At 40.5% G+C, this 19,480-nt stretch overlaps 1 protein-coding gene across 1 annotated transcript in view; it reads left to right on the top strand.

The window, feature by feature from the left end:
• TBC1D9 (TBC1 domain family member 9) overlaps positions 1-19,480 on the top strand; it is a 54,712-nt gene that overhangs the window by 19,653 nt on the left and 15,579 nt on the right. Inside the window, exons 2-10 of the mRNA XM_048509391.1 lie at positions 617-727; positions 4,650-4,768; positions 6,156-6,384; positions 8,452-8,713; positions 10,639-10,846; positions 13,010-13,216; positions 15,521-15,691; positions 16,769-16,919; positions 18,820-19,034. Of these exons, the coding sequence (XP_048365348.1) occupies positions 617-727; positions 4,650-4,768; positions 6,156-6,384; positions 8,452-8,713; positions 10,639-10,846; positions 13,010-13,216; positions 15,521-15,691; positions 16,769-16,919; positions 18,820-19,034 (1,673 nt within the window). The remainder of the gene's footprint in view (positions 1-616; positions 728-4,649; positions 4,769-6,155; positions 6,385-8,451; positions 8,714-10,638; positions 10,847-13,009; positions 13,217-15,520; positions 15,692-16,768; positions 16,920-18,819; positions 19,035-19,480) is intronic.

Genomic DNA, 19,480 nt, shown 5'->3' on the forward strand with positions numbered 1-19,480 from the left:
CCACCTGAGTACACAGCCACAAATAGCTGCACTGCAGCCCTGTTTAAATGAGAAGTTGTGGGGAGGGGTGCAGTGTTCATAGGGAAAGTGCTTTTGTCTTGCTATTGCCATGCCTAAATCAGGTCTTAGTTTTACTTTTCTTGTGTGTTTTATCAAATAACTCTTGTGTGTGGAAGACTTTAAATGCAGAAGAGCACTTCTGACCCTGGCCCGTGGTAACTAAAATTATATTATAGAACATCTTCAGATGTAACCCCATTAACTATAGTAGGCTAAGTGAAACGGTTTTCTGAGTACTGGGTCAGAATTCACAGTTCTCTTATCTCACCACCAAAAAGTGTCATTTTTAAATAGCTTGATTTATGTTCTATGTGATGGCACAGATGCAGACATATCTTTACATTCTAGGTTTGTATATGAACTCCCATATACAGAACAGTGCTATATCCAGAGGACATCAGCTATTGTACATGCTTATGCTCATATTTCAAGTTTATCTTTATTAATTAAATCTTTTGCGTGGGGCAGGGGGACTGAGATGTTCTGCTGTGCTGCAAGCTTCTGTGTCCATTGCAAGAATTCAGCGTGGTAACTAACTAAACTAATTTTTCTCCAGGTCTTCTTGTGGGCACTCTTGATGTTGTGCTAGACTCCAGTGCAAGGGTGGCACCATATCGAATCCTCTATCAAGCCCCTGACTCTATGATTTATTGGACTGTTGCCTGTGGTGAGTATATAAACTTTGAGCAGTTTACTAGAGGATAGAGCAGGGGTGTCAAACATGCATCCTGGGGGCAGGATCTGGTCCCTTGAGGGGGCTTATCAGACCCATGAGCTAGCTGAGGAAACCACTCATTGCTCCCGCCAAATTGGGGGGGGGGATTGCCTTAGCTGGTTCGAGGGCCTGATAAGCTCTCTCAAGGCAGTCACGCCACCCCACTGTGGACTTGCCAGTACAGGCACCCCCCCAGTGCCATTCTGGGGCCAACTGAAGTAGTTACCCCCTCAGGCCCGCCCCAACTAAGTCATATCCATCCTTCATGCCAAATGAGTTTGACACTCCTGAGATGGACTGTTCTTTGTAGCTTGTAGTTCATAGGAGTGTTGCATTGTATGTTTTATTTTTTACATTACTAGTACAGAATAGTTAGTTTATAAGACATATGCCAAATAAGCAGTGGCGTAGCACCCACAGGGTGGGGGAGCCCACAACGCCCCAGGCAGAGCAGCAGTGGAGCCGTGGCTGTACAGTAATTTCAAGCGAAGACCGGTATGAGGATCATATGTGCCTTTGTTGCCACTGTTTAAATTATGAAAGCTTTCATTAATTATTTGTATTCAGAATAAAGAGGAGAAATGTAAGGACTCCCTGGAATGGTTAAAAATGATCTCATTCCTCATCAGCAGAACTGTGTCAGTGAAACTTAAACTTTCAATTCCCTGGAAATAATTTCTGTGCACAGTTAGCTCTATAATTGTAAGGAATTCCAACGAGGCAGAAATAAAAGGCTTTTGGTTGAAAGACCATTTATTCAGACAACTTAGAAAGCTCACACACACGACATGACAGGAATGGGCCTTCCCGCCCAGACCACAGGTTATAACCCCCTTGTTCCATCCCCCTCCCGGAGTCTCCAGTCCCATTCTCATGGGAACGGAATTCTCATCTCGCTCTAAGAGATAAGCCCTCTGACAGTGTGGTTACTGTAGATTCTGGCCCGTCGCCCGTGCCAGGAAACGCAGTCAAGGCCAAACGGCTGGGAAGAGATTCAGCCCCACTGAGATCTTTACAATAATTTAGTGAATAGGAAATAATAAATTTGCTCATTGTATATACCTATTATGTCCTGATGCTAGGCAGCCCAATCCAAAGGGGCAGGTGTCAAACATTGAGGAGGGGTGCACTGAGGGGGGTGCACTGGGGACAACAGTGTGGTGCTGCCTCCAAAGACGCAGTCTCATAGAGGTATATGAGTTGCTTTACACTTTTTGATGGCATAAGGCTGGGTCACTGAGGGGGGTGTTCCCACTCCAAAACTCCTCTAGGAGCTGACTGAAGTTGTCAGCGCCCCTGGGAATGGCCCCCTTCCACGCCAACATGGCCTCCTGCAGTGCAGAAGTGATGGCATAGGAGGAAACCTGCAGGTTCCAGCACTGCAGGATTGTGTGACTCCTCTACTCTGGCCTAGGTGCCCCCTACGCCAGCATCCATGTCTCATTGCATGGCACTGACGTAGGAATCATGCTGTGCCTACTGCAGCATCAAACCCTGCCCACCCATGGAGTGTAATCAAGCTGAAATTAAGCATTTTTAAAATCACAGTTATAAGAGGAGGAAGTTAAGCACATGGCTAACTAACCCATAGAATACATATATTAAGATCACCTCTCTTAATGCAGTTTAAATGAATTTTGGCTGGATTATCCTTTATGTTTACAGATTTTGATATAGTAGAAGATGATTCCAATTCAGCTTCCTTTTCTAATTATGGATTATACTTGTACTTTTATAATTTTCTAAATTGGCTCTTGAGCAATTAATTGTATGTATTTGATTTTTTTAATGTATATTGAAGTATTTTATTAGCTAGTCCTTCCTGTGTGAAGATATAAGCATAAGCATAAGCATTTTATTGTCATTGTGCACGCACAACGAAATTTACAGCAGCATTCCTCGATGCACACAATTTCAGACTCATACATCATCCTCACTTTCCCTTCCTCCACCCATCCCTACACAGCCCCAAACACATCAATACGAAGCCGCAGAGTTTAGCATAGCCACAGTGTGTAAACATAAATATAGAGACAGGTAGAATGAAACTCTGTTTTCTAGTATTATTTGAGTCCTCCATAGGTCTCTGTTAGTTTGGTAAGAGCAGGGGTCCCCAAACTTTTTAAACAGGGGGCCAGTTCACTGGCCCTCAGACTGTTGGAGGGCCGGACTAAAAAAAACTATGAACAAATTCCTATGCACAAATGATTGTAAAATGTTTGATTTCACCTTTCAGCCTTTCTGTCATGGTCTATTTTTAGAACAGTGACCAAAGAAGTACAGGGTGGGCTCCAAATATTGTTGGGGAGGCTGTGGAATACCTTCCCCTGTAAAAAAAAAAAAAAGCAGAACTTTCCCAATGAAGCATTCCATCTAACCCAGGATCAGGTATCTTCCTGGGTTCTTTCCTCCCTAGCAGCCAGTGAGCGATTTGCCAGCCTGGCTGATGCCAATGGGAGTGAGGCGGAACAGAAAGCCTGAGAGCAACACATGGAGTAGCTGAGAGGGAAGGGCGGAGCAGGCGTTGCCACATGTAAGGTTTCCAACTCTGGGTCAGAAAATTCATGGAGATTTGGGGGTGCCATCATGTAACTGCAATCAACAGCCGTTGGGGCCGGTTCCTCCTCTCCCTCGAGCCCCCACTGCACATGAATGGAGCCATTGCCGCCATGCCTGGCGGGCCGGATAAATGCCTTCAGGGGGCCACATTTGGCCCCCGGGCCGTAGTTTGGGGACCCCTGGGTAAGAGCAAGGAGTTTTGCATGCAATAAACAAAGCAGGGTTGACATAAATTGTCAAATATGGATAACAACATGGGATGTCTTTATCGGAAGCCATTCTCTTTTCACCTCCTCCCCAGAGCACAATGTGATGACAGGATCAGCTGATGGCTTCTCTCCTGTTATGGTAGAAATCATATGTAGGACAAATTTTGGTGTATTTATTCTGACCCCCAAAAGCCCAGTACGTTTTCTCCAAATCAGAAGACTCGAGTTTCATAAGACTGTGTACTTAATGTGCCTTCCCCCATACTCTGTGCTATCAAAATAGTACAATTCAGAAAGTCGTGGATTTCAGCATTTGAATTGGAATTGAGGATTTCATTTTGTTCAGTACAGATCTGGGGGAAGACTCCTCAATTACCAGATTGATTCATTGGTTCCAGCCTATTTCAAGATTACAGATTAAACAACTCGTATACCCTGTTCAGGATAAAGACGAGAGCTTGATTGTAAATCAAGCCACTGTTTCTTCCTGGAACTTCTTCTTAGCTGAATGCTCAGCTGTGGACCTAGTGACTACCTTGTTCAGTTTCTGCCCCCCCCCCCTTCATAAAAGGCATTAAATATCTTCCACTGACCTTATATACCGGTATGTCAAAACATCTTTTGCATAAAGTAGCAATTTAACTTTTTGGCAAGTGTTTGAATTCTTTTGGGGTTTATTTAATAGTGCCAAATGATGTCTTTAAAGGAAAGCTGCTCATATAATGATTCTTTAATGGTCATTTGAATTTGGCACTATTTTCTCCAATGGAAGCACCCTGCTGTTCACAACATAGGACTGCACTCTCATCTTTCTCCTGAACTGGTTATAGCACAGGCTATATCCAGGAAATCCATCTGCAAACAAAAGTTGTCCTAGAATGTAAATTGGTGATCCAATCAGCTCATGGGTCAGGTGAGCTTCTTTTGGATAAGCTACTTTAATATTTTGGGGTTTTTTTCTTCTCTGCTTTCTTTGTGATCGGCTTTCATGCACATGCTGGTACTGGAATCAGATTTCCAAGGAGAAAATTGATTAAATGCTTTTGTGCTTTAAGACGAACAAGTCACAGATGTTGAAGTAGCAGTTTATTTTGTTTTTGTCATAGGTTGTTCAAGGAAAGAAATAACTGAGCACTGGGAATGGCTGGAACAGAACTTACTGCAAACTCTTTCAATCTTTGAAAACGAAAATGACATAAACACATTTGTCAGAGGAAAAATACAGGTAGCACATGCCTTGTTCCTACAGTTGATTATCAATTTTTTTTCCTTATACCTGACCTGCCACTTTATTTAACTTGCTTTTAGCAAGACACTGTTCGGCAAAGAAGTATGGGTTAGCCTAGCCTGAGGGAAAATATCTCATTGTCAAAGAAATGTATCAATGTAATCAAATAAGATAAGTTGAGATCCAAAAAGCTCTTTCAGAAACAAACATGGGCAGAGCCAGCTTCAGGGATTGGTATGGTTGGGCATCTGCCAAGACTCACAACCTGGCCTAACTGGAGACATTGGGCTGCCTTGCATTTACCTATGAGAGAAGAGTCTAGAGGCAGTTGAAGAATCAGAGCACAGGGCACTCAGCTTTACGTCATGGAATCACAGAGTTGGATGGGGCCATCTAGTCCAACCCCCTGTTCAGTGCAGGATCAGTCTAAAACATTCCTGACAAATATTTGTCCAGCTGCTGCTTGGAGACTGCCATGGAGGGAGAGGTCACCACCTCCCTAGGCAGCTGATCTGATGAACTACTTGCACTGTAAAAAAAATCCTGATGTCCAGCTGGTATCTTTCCACCCATCATTTGTATCCATTATTGTGAGAACTATCCTCTCTTGCCAACAGGAATGTTTTCCTCCAAATACTCCTATCAGACTTCTCAGCTTAGAGGCATGTGTCATAATGTAGTAATCCTTCTTCTTGTAAAGCTGCTGATACCAGTGGGACTAAAAAGCAGGGCCACAGTTGAAGAAGAGAGAGGAGCAGTAATTAGGAGAGAAGTTGGCTGCAATGGGAAGGGTAGAATAGAGCTTCAGTGGGGAGGTAGAAGTGGCCACGATCAGGGTCGAATGAGAACAAAGCTGAAATGGAAGAGCTTATGGTCACCTTATATTTTAAGGACCAATAAAATTTGCAGTTAGACCCAACCAAATGCATGTAGTAGACAAATGGGTTTTCTGATTGATTAAATCTGGTACTGGCAGAAACCTGTGCAATTTTGCAAGATGCTTTTGAAGTTCCATCAGATTCAAAAGTAGGCTTACTGTGCAGCATGGGGATGCTATTGTCCTAGTGAAATTAAATCGAAAGCTTCCTTGTGAGCGTAGAATTAGTTGTGTGGTTCTTTGGATATTGTCCATATGAATTTTCCAGTTCAAAGACTTTTGTGAATTAGATATATAGTTCTGAGAATTAAATGTATCAATTTAGGCTTTATCCTTTTGTATTCATCTCTACACTACATTGATAGTTGTTTTTCAAATCTGCTGGTAGTCATATTGCAATGCTAGTTAGTTCCAAAAATTTGTCTATGTTGTTGATGTTGCAACACAAAGTTTGGAGTTACACTGTGTGTGTTGTGATCGACTATATTGTGTGATCTTTTGCTTCAGGGCATCATAGCAGAATATAACAAAATCAATGGAATCAAAGAGGATGATGATACTGAAAAATTTAAAGAGGCAATAGTGAAGTTCCACAAGCTGTTTGGAATGCCAGAGGAAGAGAAACTGGTGAATTACTATTCTTGCAGTTATTGGAAAGGGAAGGTCCCCCGCCAAGGCTGGATGTATCTTAGCATTAACCACCTCTGTTTTTATTCCTTTCTCATGGGCCGGGAAGGTATGTATGAGTAGCTTCTGTGTTTATTGATGTGCTACAAATATTTCACACAAGACAGTTCTTAAAAGCATCAATGGCAGCCTTTCGAAGTATATAGATTCAGTCCTCTGAGTTTGCTGTAGTGTGTTAGGGCTGCTAATAAAACATCGAACCATGCTTAGTGCATTTTAAATGCCTGTGTATTTTAGTGGCTGATATTACCTTGGTGTCGTTCTGAGACATGTTGCTTCAATTTGGGGGCTGTAGTAGTGCTGTGCAGTGGGTCAGTAGAATATGCCACTGAAAACATTGTCACAGTGAACAAAACTTTGTGGAGGGCAAGTAGAGTGAAAACTGACCTGTGTTTTGCTTCTCCAGTGTAATCATTTGATAACATGGAAGTCATATATTGAAAGTAGCAGAAACATGATGCACCTTATGAACCAGTGTGCTAGTTCTTATTTCACTGATAATTTTGTATGTAAACAACTGCGGTTTTTGCTCCAAAGAGACTGAGGGTGGTTCAGATAAAGCATTTATCATTTGCATGATCATTTCTTAGGAAGCGCTCAGCCATACATAATTGTTGTTTTTGCCAAGCAATCAGCTCATCCTGTCACCAGGATAATTACAAACATTCCAAATGCCTGAATCAATGTTGAGCTTTACCTACTGCATATTAAGCAATCACAATACCGTTGTATTACTTTAAGATTCAGACTCAATTTTCTGTTACTGCATTCTGAACTGTGACTAGGGTAAGGTTTGTTTTCGGAGTTTCACTTGAATAATGTAATTTTGCCAACCCTCCCCTCTTTCTACAGCCCTCAGAATGCTACTCCAGGGTTCAAGGAACTTCCAGGAGCAGTACCTGGAAGGTGGGGGTTCCAGAGGAAAGGGACAGTAGGGAAGAATTCACTTTCTGCTGGTGGAAAGTTACTATTGGTTACAACTTGTGGATTCAAGAACTTAAGCATGTCTTAATTTTTTTAGATGCACCCTGGCAGGTCATTCCATCTAATTCTCTTTGTTATTAAACCTTTGTTGGGGGGAAAACTTATTTTTTGAACAAAAATTCTGTGGCCAGTTGCCAGTCAGTATCTGAGGAGGGTGATCAGGAGAGTGGTAGTAGAGCAACTTCAGGATTTTCTGAATGACACATCTGCACATAATCCTTTTCAGTCTTGCTTTAGGCCTGGCTATGGCGCTGGTTGTCCTGGTGGATGGTTTCCATTTATGTATGGACAAGAGTTGTGTCTTCCTTCTGTTGTTAGATTTTTGGCAGCTTTCATTATAACCACTCAACATTGTTGAAGTATTCAGAGTAGGAGGTAGGATGAAGAGAAAGTAGAGTGAAGTGGTTTCAGTCTCAATGGTCTTTCAGAGTGATAGTTTATTTTTATCTCTGTTATACTCCACTTTTCTCCCCAATTGTGACAAGTGAAGTAGGTAAGTGTGACTGGTCCAAGATTACTCCACATGTTTCTGAATCAGTGGGGGTTTCAACCTGTGTCTCCCAGATCCTAACATGGCACTTTGTCCACTTCACCATAGTAGCTAGTGAGTCAAGATCTTTCCTGTGGAATGCTGCAGGGTTCTGCATTGTCCCTAACACTTTTTAATATTTATTTTAATCTTTAGATTTTGGACCGTAGATTTGGCTTAGGTATCAGTATGCTGAGGATAGCCAATTCAATCTTTGTCTGAATCACCAAAGGCTGTCAGTTGTAGTCAAATAGCTGAGGGAAAAGCAAGTTAACTCCTTCCTGTTCATTTACTGGCTGGAGTTACTGATGCTAAGACAAAATTGCCTAAGGATGAAATGTGTGTTAATAACCGTTGCTTGATCTTGCTTCTGTGAATTCTTCTTAATGCCATCTAAATTGGTGACAGGCATTGCATTCTATAGCAGTGATTGTATAAATTGCCATTGTGTTTTATGGAGAAGTAAACCCTACAGTGTCGGTCGGATCAAAGCTGAGACACTGTATTAAAGCACTAAAATAGGGTTTAATTGTATAGGCCTGTCTATGATTTTGTTTTTTGAAATATGATATTTTTCTGCTAAAACCTTGCTTCTTTTGTCAGCCAAGCTGGTCATCCGGTGGGTTGACATCATCCAACTGGAGAAAAATGCGACTCTGCTTTTACCCGATGTGATCAAAGTTAGCACAAGGTCCAGCCAGCATTTCTTTTCTGTTTTCCTCAACATCAATGAAACATTCAAGCTAATGGAACAACTTGCCAATATAGCCATGAGGCAGCTCTTGGATAATGAAGGATTTGAGCAAGACAGGTCGCTACCCAGACTTAAAAAGAAATCCCCTAAAAAAGTATCTGCCCTAAAACGGTAGGTATATTGCTATGCTTTCTTCATTCAAAGACCAGTGGAATCCTCACCTGAAACTGAATAGTTGTATCTGTCTATTACATTTTCAACAGCACTTCCTCCACAAAGTTCACGATGGGCGTCCTACCCCCACAACAGCCTGGGATTTAGGTTGGGCTATGTGGGTAGGGGGAGACACTGACTTCCCAAGGACATCCAGTAAGCGCCATAGCTGAGAGTGTGGATTTGCTGCCAGTTACCTTTGTAACTGCTTTTTCTTAAATTCATTATCATTGCTTTGCTTTCTTCCTTTCCTTTAGTTTTAGAACAGCAACTTGCTCTTTTTGTTGGCCTTAGATCCAATAATTATGCCATGCTTTTAAAAGGGCTGGTTCACATGTAATCCAGAGATGTTGACTGTATATGCAGCAGGGTGCGGGAGAGAGAGCCTTGGGCCTGTGTTGTTTCTTTTATTGCGTGTATTACCTGGATTACAGTTTGTTGCTTATATCCTTGAACTTTAAAATACTGCAGTGAAATGTTGTAAATTTTCTTATTGCTAAAGGATAATTTGTGGAATGTTGCATTTAAGTTTCCTACATAGTGAACCGCTTGGCAAATTTCAAACATTGCAATGTAAAGGTATGCATAAAATATATTTAAGAAAATTCTGTGGTATGTGGTCCAACAGAAAATTCTGCTGTAGATGTATATCAGTAGCTTACATGACACAGTGGTTTGCGTTAGACTTAGATCTGGGTTCGTAGTCAATTCATCAGCAATGAACTGGATGATCTTGGGGATGCTGTTAACCTACAGTTGGATATCCCGTCAGTGAAACCATAATAACAAATCACTGTGAAGATGCCGATATAAAGGGTTGGAGCTTACACAGGTTTCCCCTTATTTCCCTTCCTTAAGCAGTCCAATCCAACCTGGGGAATTTGATTCCTTGGATTTTGGAACTCAGACAAACAAATGAGATGTGTGTTGACAGAAGAAAGAAGAGATGGATATTTTGTCCTCTCCCCAGTAAATCCTTGGTACCCACATGATTATCGATCCACATAGATACTGTGACCCCAGGAATCAACTTTCCTAAGGTTGAATGGGATTGCTGGGGTGAAGGATATATAGGGAAGATTCCTAATCTTGCACTCATGAATTGAGGAATCTAACTCAATACTGTGGAATACTTACAGCCCAACCCAGCGGTGGGATGCAGCCCTGCTGCGGTGCCACCTTGCCACCTCCAAGAGGCCTTCTTGGCAGCGTGGGGAGGCAAAAAACCCCTCCCCATCACTGAAAAGTTTTCCATGGGGCTATATCAGTGGTTCTCAACCTTCCTAATGCCTCGACTCTTTAATACAGTTCCTCATGTTGTGGTGACCCCCAACCCTAAATTTATCCATTTTACAGATGGAGAACACTGATGCAGAGAGTCTTAGGTGACCCCATGAAAGGGTCATTTGACCCCCGAAAGGGTCGCAACCCACAGGTTGAGAACCGTTGGGCTATATGAACTTACACCACCCAGAAGGATGGCTAAGTCCAAGCCTCAGGCACCAGTGTTTCAGCAGGCAAAGGCCAGGTGGAAGCTGACTAATGTTGGCTCCATTTCTGGCCACTCCTCTGGAGTACACCTGCTACACCAGTGAGGCGCAGGAGTGCTGATTGCCATGGATTGTCTTTCTGCTGGAGTAAATGACCTGGGGAGGGCAAATCTGCCAGCGTGACCCCAAACCACCTCCATAGATGGATTCCTCCCCCCGCCTTTGGATTGGTTCATTAGTTACAAACAATTCATATAAAGAGTGCTACCAAAATATTAATCTTAGTTAACTGTTATTTAAAAGAACAGTTTTGCAACATATGCATGTAATTTGTAGGAAAATGCATGCCATTCTTTTAATATGTACAATAATGCACTTAAATGCTTGTTTTAGGGATCTTGATGCTAGAGCCAAAAGTGAAAGGTACCGTGCTTTGTTCCGATTGCCTAAAGATGAAAAACTTGATGGACACACAGATTGCACTTTGTGGACTCCATTTAACAAAATGCACATTTTGGGCCAGATGTTTGTGTCTACAAATTACATATGTTTTACTAGCAAGGAAGAACATTTGTGCAGTCTTATTATCCCACTGCGAGAGGTGGGTATAAAGGCTAACTGTTTTTATTCTTCGGCATATGTAAAATTATTTATCATTATCTTAGCTTCCCAATACCATCTTAGCATAGTATTCATTTTTCCTCCTTAAGCATTGCATGCTTTACTGAAAATTGATGTTATCTTGCAATTGTGAAGATCTGTACAATTCTGGATCTTGGTTGTTATACAGTTTTCAAATGTTCTTAAGTACTTTGTACATGATATAAAAGGTAAAAGGGATGAAGGGAGGAAAATAAGATTTGTATATCAGCTCTTACACATCACTGCATAATTATTAGGTGGAATGGTTACTAAAAGAGACTATTCTGAGAGGAAATTCCATTCAAAGCTCAAGTGTTTCAGTATTGTTTGCTTATCAGTTCTAAATTCCACTGTATCCCTGAGGGATCAAAACATGACCAAAGTGGATTGTATGTACAGAAGCTTTACTAAGGCCCCTTCCGCACATGCAGTTTAATGCACTTTCAATCAACTTTCACAATTGTTTGAAAGTGGATTTTGCTATTCCGCACAGTAAAATCAGGCTGTAAAGTGCATTGAAAGTGGATTGAAAGTGCATTGTTCTGAATGTGAGGAAGGGACTTCAGTGTTGTTGCTGCAGATGAAACTGTCCCTGTTCTATTTCATATCCCTTCTTGATCCTATTGGCCACCATGCTCTGAGTTGCCACATACCAGAAGATAGTTTGCACAGGTAAAACAGATGCAGATTACCTTCTTGAATTGAGACAGACAAATACAACAAGCTGTAGCTCTCATCTTGGCCTGTGACATTCCATCAGGATGTTAGAGGACCAAGGAAGATTACAGTCCTTGTCCTGTATAACGTATTGTTAATGTGGTATTCTTGCATATCTGAAAAAGTAGTAGAAAAGAAATTCAAAAGAAGCTGTTGGGGATGGGGGCGGGAGAGGAAATATAATTTAAGTAACTGAGACACAGCTAGTGATCTTTGAATACTACTTAACAGGATATGTTAAATGAAAAACAAATTGCCTCTTTCAACTAATGAAACATTAAAACCCTGAACTAATGCTTTACCATAGATCATTAAATTAAAAAACCCTCTAAAAACTGAAACTAAATTCTCTGTAAATTGAAACTCTATTACCCTGAAGTGCCTAATGCAATTTTTATTACTTCTGATAAACTATCTGAAAGCAGTGGTTTAAAGCTCTTAGAGATTTTCTTCATGTTTATGACAGAGATCTTTCGATGTATTTCATTTCAGTGCATCATAACTATCTAGATGGACATAAACAATATACATTCTTCACACAAAGGTGGACATAAACAGCATACATTCTTCACACAAACGTATACATTCTTTATAAAATTAATTGCAGAAGAGCCAATGTTGAGAGTTAGGAAATTGTGTGGGGAAGTAGGGTGCAATAATATGGACTAATCTTGAGTTCTTACTACTTTTAGACTTCAGCTACCACCTTGTATGTTGATATTGCTTGGATATTTTTAATCTAAAATGTTTATTTGGATATAGAGATGTCTTAAACTATATTGTTGTAAGAGCTAAGTTTGCTGTATGCGAAAATCATACTTCTTATACAATAAATTATTTATCTTTTGCTGAACAATTAACTTGTATGGGTCTGGGGGCTCTGATGATGTCATAGCATTCCCAAATGTGACTGATAAAGCCAGCTAGAGTAGAAAGATGCTGATTTGTTAGTCACTGGTTACAATGGCTGACCGTATGAGGCTGTGATCTGTTGCCTCCAGCAATGTGCAGAAATGGATACTCCAGTTGTTAAATCTGTGACATTAACAGAGAAATGCATTGAATTGAACAGGCTTAGGATTGCACTGTGAATGTACCAAATGAAATCAGTAGTAAATGCACTATAGGTTGGATTCCACTGGCTTTTCGGCTAGTAAAAAATAAGGATTTTGATTTTCAGAAAAGCTAAGATGGGGATCATGGGAATTGCATGTACCAAACCAACTTGGGCCAGGATTTTATAGCAAAGGGAAATTGGGAGGGATTGTTAGCTGGATGCAGTCTAACTTCATAGGCTTCGGAATAAAAATTCTGCTGTTGCCAATGTGATATACTGAAAAGCATGATCCATTGTATATATGTGCTCATTTATTTGCTTGCTTTTTTGTCTTTGTCCCCCACTTAGGTGACCATTGTAGAAAAGGCAGACAGCTCAAGTGTATTGCCCAGCCCATTATCTATCAGCACAAAAAACAGAATGACTTTTCTCTTTGCCAATTTAAAAGACAGAGACTTCCTTGTACAGAGAATTTCAGACTTTCTTCAGCAAACGACTTCTAAAATATACTCTGAAAAAGAAATTTCTGGAAGTTATAACAGTTCAGATGATGAGGTGGGTAGAAAATTGTCCTTTCTGTTCATAAAGTTAGTTACAATTTAGCATAAGTGTTTAATTATGAGTTCCTGAGCTAAAGTGAAAAAAATTGATATAAAGACTTATTTTTGTTCTTAATGAAGTGGTTATTCAGACAATTTGGTGGGAACATATTACTGTTCATTCATAGGGTTGCTAATGAGGGCTTTGGAGGGTAGATTGTGTTGCATGTTACTGAGGTTTCTTCACAAGTTTCACCTCCAAATCTTCAGGCATTTCCCAATCTGGAATTAGCAAAGCTGTCCAAAACCTGTATTACCTGAAAACAGTCATATTGTGGATTGCTTGTTGGAAAACGCTTGCACGTCAATGTGTGGGCATGGCTTCAGGGCCAGCAAAGAAGCTGGCTTAGCTTACTAATATTTTCTTTTGGAGATGAATAAGGGAGGGGACCCTCAGGTCTAAGCTGTCATGAAGGTAGCAACAAGACTCTTTAAACAAAGAGCTTGCTTTTCCAGCTTTTTCCATTCATAGTATGGAGATAGTGCATTGAAAAGAACCAATAGCTATTGCAACTTTTTGTATAACCCAAGCATTTAAAAAACCTGGCATGGTAGTGATCAGGAAAGTTTAGATAGGCAACTTACAACTCCTCCCCCCCCCCCCACACCCCATCTGAAAACCACAGTTTAAAAACCCAAGTTGCTTCTGTTAAAATACAGCTTCTTCTTTCAAGAATAAATGCAAGGGGAAAATTACATATTTGCCCATGTTGGAAGATATCATCTTGTCTGGAACGTTGCCTGATACTGATGTCAGCAAAATGCCAAGTATTGAAGATTGAATGTTTGCCAACTTGCAAATGAAATACAACTGCAGTAAAACCTACAGGAAGGCAGCATGATTGAGTGCACATAAAAAATTACAGTAATTAAATATAAAAGTCATCTTGTCTATATTGCAAATGGATTCTAATTAACTTGGAGAAATTATTAATCTGCGCAGAAATTGAAGATTATACAGCATGGTGTCTAGTTTGCCAAATCTTAATAGTGGGCACTTTTGTTGAATGAGCTAAAAATAATAATTGTACCGAGCCATCAAACTTAAAACAAAACTCAGATAACTTATTTAAATGTAATTTCAGAGGGTAGCCATGTTGGTCTGCAGTAGAGCTGCTAAATTCAAGTCCAGTAGCATCTTAGGAACCTGCAAGATTTTTAGGGTATGGCCTTTCAAGAGTCATATCTCTCTTCAGCATATATCTTATTGACTCTTGAAAACCCTAACCCTAACCCCATTTTTTAAAAAATTGCTGATCAGCCTCATATTGTCCCAGGTCCAGAACCCGATGCACAAGTACTTGGTGGTTCACCTGTTTCACCACCATAAGGCTGCTAACAAGGGGATAAAGTTGCAAGAAGTTCAATTGGTGTATTACATTTCTCTACTAGATGAGAACCTTTGATATAAACATTTCTGCTTCTTTTCTGTTTCAGAGTCTTCTATCAATTATATTTCTAGAAGTATATTTAAGTGACATTCTTGTTTAGTATACACCAGAAAGAAAAATGTTGTTAGCTGCTACATAGTGAAGCCAAACTCCCAGCCGAACTAACATAATTTTATTGTCTTTTTGTCTTTGGAATGCTCTTGGCTACATAATTCTTAATAATCTTATGAGTTAGAATTAAAATATGTATTAAGTTATTACCTGAAATACCTTGGCTTCCTTTCTCATAGTGAGAGGAGGTATTGTGGTATGATTTAAAACAAGTTTAGAAATTTATTTTATGAGAGCATTAAATATTCACTTAATGCCAGAATTTGTGTTCCATAAACCTTGTTTCTGTTGCCATAGCTTCAGTCTGCTGCAGTTAATCTGTCTTAATGATTTTTGTGAGGCTGTTGTGAGCAGTCACTGAGCAGACTCATAATTTGGTTTAGAGAGGTTTAAGGGGTTACAGGCATCTTGCTCACAGAGAAGTTTATGTGGTTTAATGCTGAATGACAGAATGTTTGTGAGTAGTGGATTTTCTGCCGCATTGCTACAGTCTCCCTGCCCCCTCCCCAGTCCACTAGCTTGAATTACTGTGGCTCAGCAGTAAAGCTGGCAGTGAAGAAAGATGGGTAGTATGACAGGAGAAGCAGCACGAACCCAACTTCTTCCTGCCACACAGTTATTAAAGCTTAATCAGAACAGCAATTAACAACCCAATGGGTGCTATTATTCTTGTACATTCTTCAAATAAAGTGATCCATGCCCTTTTTTCACTTATGCCAGAAAATTTAACAGTGGAGGGTTTTTTTTCTCCTCATCAGGTCTATTCAAGGGCGAGTAGTATCATTTCATCAAGCCCTCAGAGAAGTCTTAGTTCTGAAGCAGAGGGGGAACGGCAGTTCAACTTGAATGGTAACAGCATCCCAACTGTAACACAGGCACTGATGACTATGTATCGGCGGCGTTCACCTGAGGAATTCAACCCTAAATTAGTATGTTGCATTGTTTCTGTTCTCAAAAAGATAACGGAAGTGGTTGCTACATTTATTTAAAAATAATTGTATCTTATTTTTTAATTCCTTAATTGTGTCTTGTGCAATCTGTGTAGGAGAAGGTTTTTTAGACCTAGTTAAAGCTTTGTGTCCGTCACAATTTGAAATGATGGTGTGATAGAGCATGTTATAAAACTCCCTGTTGGGTAGTTTCTTTGGTTTCCCTTCTGATTTATTCAGGGATATGTTTTTAACATGATTCCCTCCTATGGTATCTATATGCAGGAACATAGAGACAGATCTTTGGTACTCATGCTGTGCCTTTGTAATTATTGTATGGCTGCAAGAGAAAGCCAGTCATGTGGCTGCACAAGTGAGAGAGGCCTATTCAAAATGTATTTTAAAATTAATTTTGTCAGGGGAGATCAGGAGATCCTAAATCTCATTTAATAAAGTTCTGTTTTACAGTTTTAGGTAAATGAACCTACTATTCCTTTGGAATATGCATATTAAAAACTAAAACAAGTTTAAAAATTATAAAACAACTATAAACCTAAGAGGCAATGTAGGAAGTTTAATTTACAGCTACGTTTCAATCTTCCTGTACTTTATCATGTAAATGTGATTTCAGTCATGCTACCAGTAAGGCTAAAAATTAAGAAACACAATGAAGTTTGAGATATTTTCTGTCATGATATTGGAATGTTATGACTAGTTTATCTTGTTCCAGATTTTTTTTCCTGAGCTTTGTTCAGTTTAAGCATCACTTTGTTCAATTTAAGCAAGTTCAGGTTCAGTTCAGACATCACATGAAGCCATTTGACCAACCAGAAAAAAATTGTGTCGACTTTGGAGTGGCTCAATAACTGAATTTACAAATCATAGTTATGGCCATTGCCTGACTTCCGAAGGTCACTGCATGTTGAAGATGTGAGTGGGTTTACAAATCTGAGTGCTGAGAGGGAGACAAACAAAAGAAGAGACGCTACTCTAAAATGGCTTGCCTGTTGTACATTTGAAAACTGAAACCATGCTTGGGGTGATGTCTGAGCCACTGTCTCAAATCTTACTTTTAAGGCAAAAGAGTTTTTGAAAGAACAAGCTTGGAAGATTCATTTTGCAGAATATGGTCAAGGTGTCTGTATGTATCGGACAGAGAAAACAAGAGATCTGGTGCTGAAAGGTATTCCTGAAAGCATGAGAGGGGAACTTTGGCTGCTTCTGTCAGGTGGGTTTCCTTGTTTCATACCAGGGGTAGGGAACCTGCGGCTCTCCAGATGTTCAGGAACTACAATTCCCATCAGCCCCTACCAGCAATACCATTGAGTTAAGGACTTCTAACTGGATGTGCTTCTGTGGAATTTGTTGCATCAGTGGTAATAAATTGGGAGATCCAAATGTTGGTGGAAATGTTGGCCAAATAGAAAGAAAAAAACAAAAAATATTGTTATATTTGTTGCAGGCTATTCAGACATTTAAGAATGTGCACATGTTTGGATTCTTCATAACACTTTTTAAAACAGTTTAGATGGATGAATTGTAGGATTTGAAAGTAAGACAGGTTTCCTGTAGCAAAGCAAACTTAAGTCTCATTTAACTAATCAAAGGACACTATTCCTTTTGGGTCAGTAGTTGCACCTCCCTGCTATTTCCTGAATCCTGCACCAACATGAACTGAGTTGGGATTGGGATTTGCAAGGGTTTATTGAACAGATGATTGATGCAAAGATTCCTTTGCATTTAATCAAACTAGGTTATTAGTAGATCTCAGCAGTTTTCTGTCTCTTCATGTAAGCCAGTGTGATTAACTTCAGCTCATATATGGGCTATTTTAGCCGCCCCCACATTTATTGCAGTAGCTTTTCTGAGAGAATGAGGAAATACTTTAGGACATTCAGAAGGAGCATCACACTAAAACTATTTACAGTCCTATTCAAAGGGCAGGGGATTGGCATGAGGAGGCAGCACAGGCCTAGACTATATGAATTGCCCTCCTCAGGGCACATACTTGCTGGGGCAAATCTCCCAACCAGCAGCCGCCGCCACCCACCAAGACACCCGGACGTGGTGCAGAGTACCATGTCAGCATTGTCACTTGCTCTGCTGGTGTAGTGGGGGCATTCTGGAGGCATGGCCACAGGTGGAATTTACTTAGGCGGTTTCCACTCTGGCTTTGCCTCTACATACATGGTGGCCGGGGACTTGGACTTGCATCACTATTTTGGATGGCATAAGTCCATTGAGTCCAATGGAGGGCTTTTTGGTAGTGAGGAGGTTTTGTTTTGCATTTTGCCTCCATGCTGCTGAAAAGCCCTCTGGAGGCAGCAGGATGGCACTGCAGTGGCACCGGCTTCTCCTCTGGATTGGGCTGTAAAAAGATCATGTAGAGATTTCTGAAGCTTTGAATGTCTTGTTTTTACTAGAATTTCTGGTTTCCAGATTAGTGCGGATGTACAAGATTCTAATTGTATTGTTTTCCTGTGTTTTACGTTCTTGTTGCCTGCCTGAAGTCCTACATTAGGGAGAAAAGTGATCTTATAAATACTTTAAATAAATAAAACCATCTTTTAAGATGTGCTAAACTCTAGAGAGTAACTTCACAGATGCATTTGACCAACTAGCCCTTGGCAGCATATTTCCATGGAAAATTTAACAGCCCAGATGAAATCTGCTGTCTTGGGTGCAAAAAGGAAGAGCCACCTGCACGGTAGCCATTAAGATTTGGACAGTGACATAACCGGTTGGTAGTTGGCATCTTCAGCCAGTCTCCCTTTCCCAGCATAGATATCAGCAACAAACTAACTCAGAGCAGCATTTCTTATACGTTAAAGCTGACCCTTGGCAGATGGACTTTCTAACACCAGTTTCAGACAATGGGATAGTCAAGCTAGGGCTCCAAAGCCAGTAAAATTTCCCAAACAAACGTTGCATAGAGTGCCCAAAACAGTCACAGAGTGTGCAAGGCTTCTTTGTTGGCATGAGTTCCATGTGGCATTTGGAAGATGCGAGGAGCTGCTATTCATGGAACACCGAACTTTTTTGCAGTGTGTGGACCTACCTGCATGTTTCTTTCATTCACAGTCTATATCTGTAATCTGTTTTGTCAATGTGTTCTTTTAACTTGGCAGGAGCTATTAATGAAATGGCCACCCATTCCGGATATTATGAAGACTTGGTGGAGAAATCCATGGGGAAATATAATCTTGCCACAGAAGAGATTGAGAGGGATTTACACCGCTCTCTGCCAGAGCACCCTGCATTCCAGAACGAGATGGGCATTGCTGCTCTGAGGAGAGTGCTCACAGCATATGCGTTTAGAAATCCAAACATAGGATACTGTCAGGTATTTGAGATTCACTGTCTCATTTTTTGGACTCAGTTTATTTCCTTAATCTCAGGAATCTCAGGAATAATTGTTGAATTATTTGTATTGGAGCAAATTTTCCAGAAACAGTTATATGTATTTACATGTGCTGCTGATGCATATTGGTTGGATAAAGTGCAGTCTTATGAGGATGAACAATGCCTCCTGTTTGGTGCTGTCCTAGTTGGGTTCAAGGCATGGGGGGGGGGGGGGAGAAGGAGAGAGGGACATTGAGCATCAGCACATTGTAGAACAGAGAGAGGAAGATTTCAGGAAAAAGGAAAAAAGATAACTTTTTATCCCACCTCCCAATTCTCTTTCTCTCCATCCTATAGCACTAAAGCAGTAAACTCATTGGCATTTTTCCTGTGATTAGGAAAGATACACAGATGTCAGATTGGAAAAGAAAGTGCAGCTTTTTGCTA

The sequence above is a fragment of the Sphaerodactylus townsendi genome, linkage group LG10 (genome assembly GCF_021028975.2).
Source record: "Sphaerodactylus townsendi isolate TG3544 linkage group LG10, MPM_Stown_v2.3, whole genome shotgun sequence".
NCBI classification, from domain to species: Eukaryota; Metazoa; Chordata; class Lepidosauria; order Squamata; family Sphaerodactylidae; genus Sphaerodactylus; species Sphaerodactylus townsendi.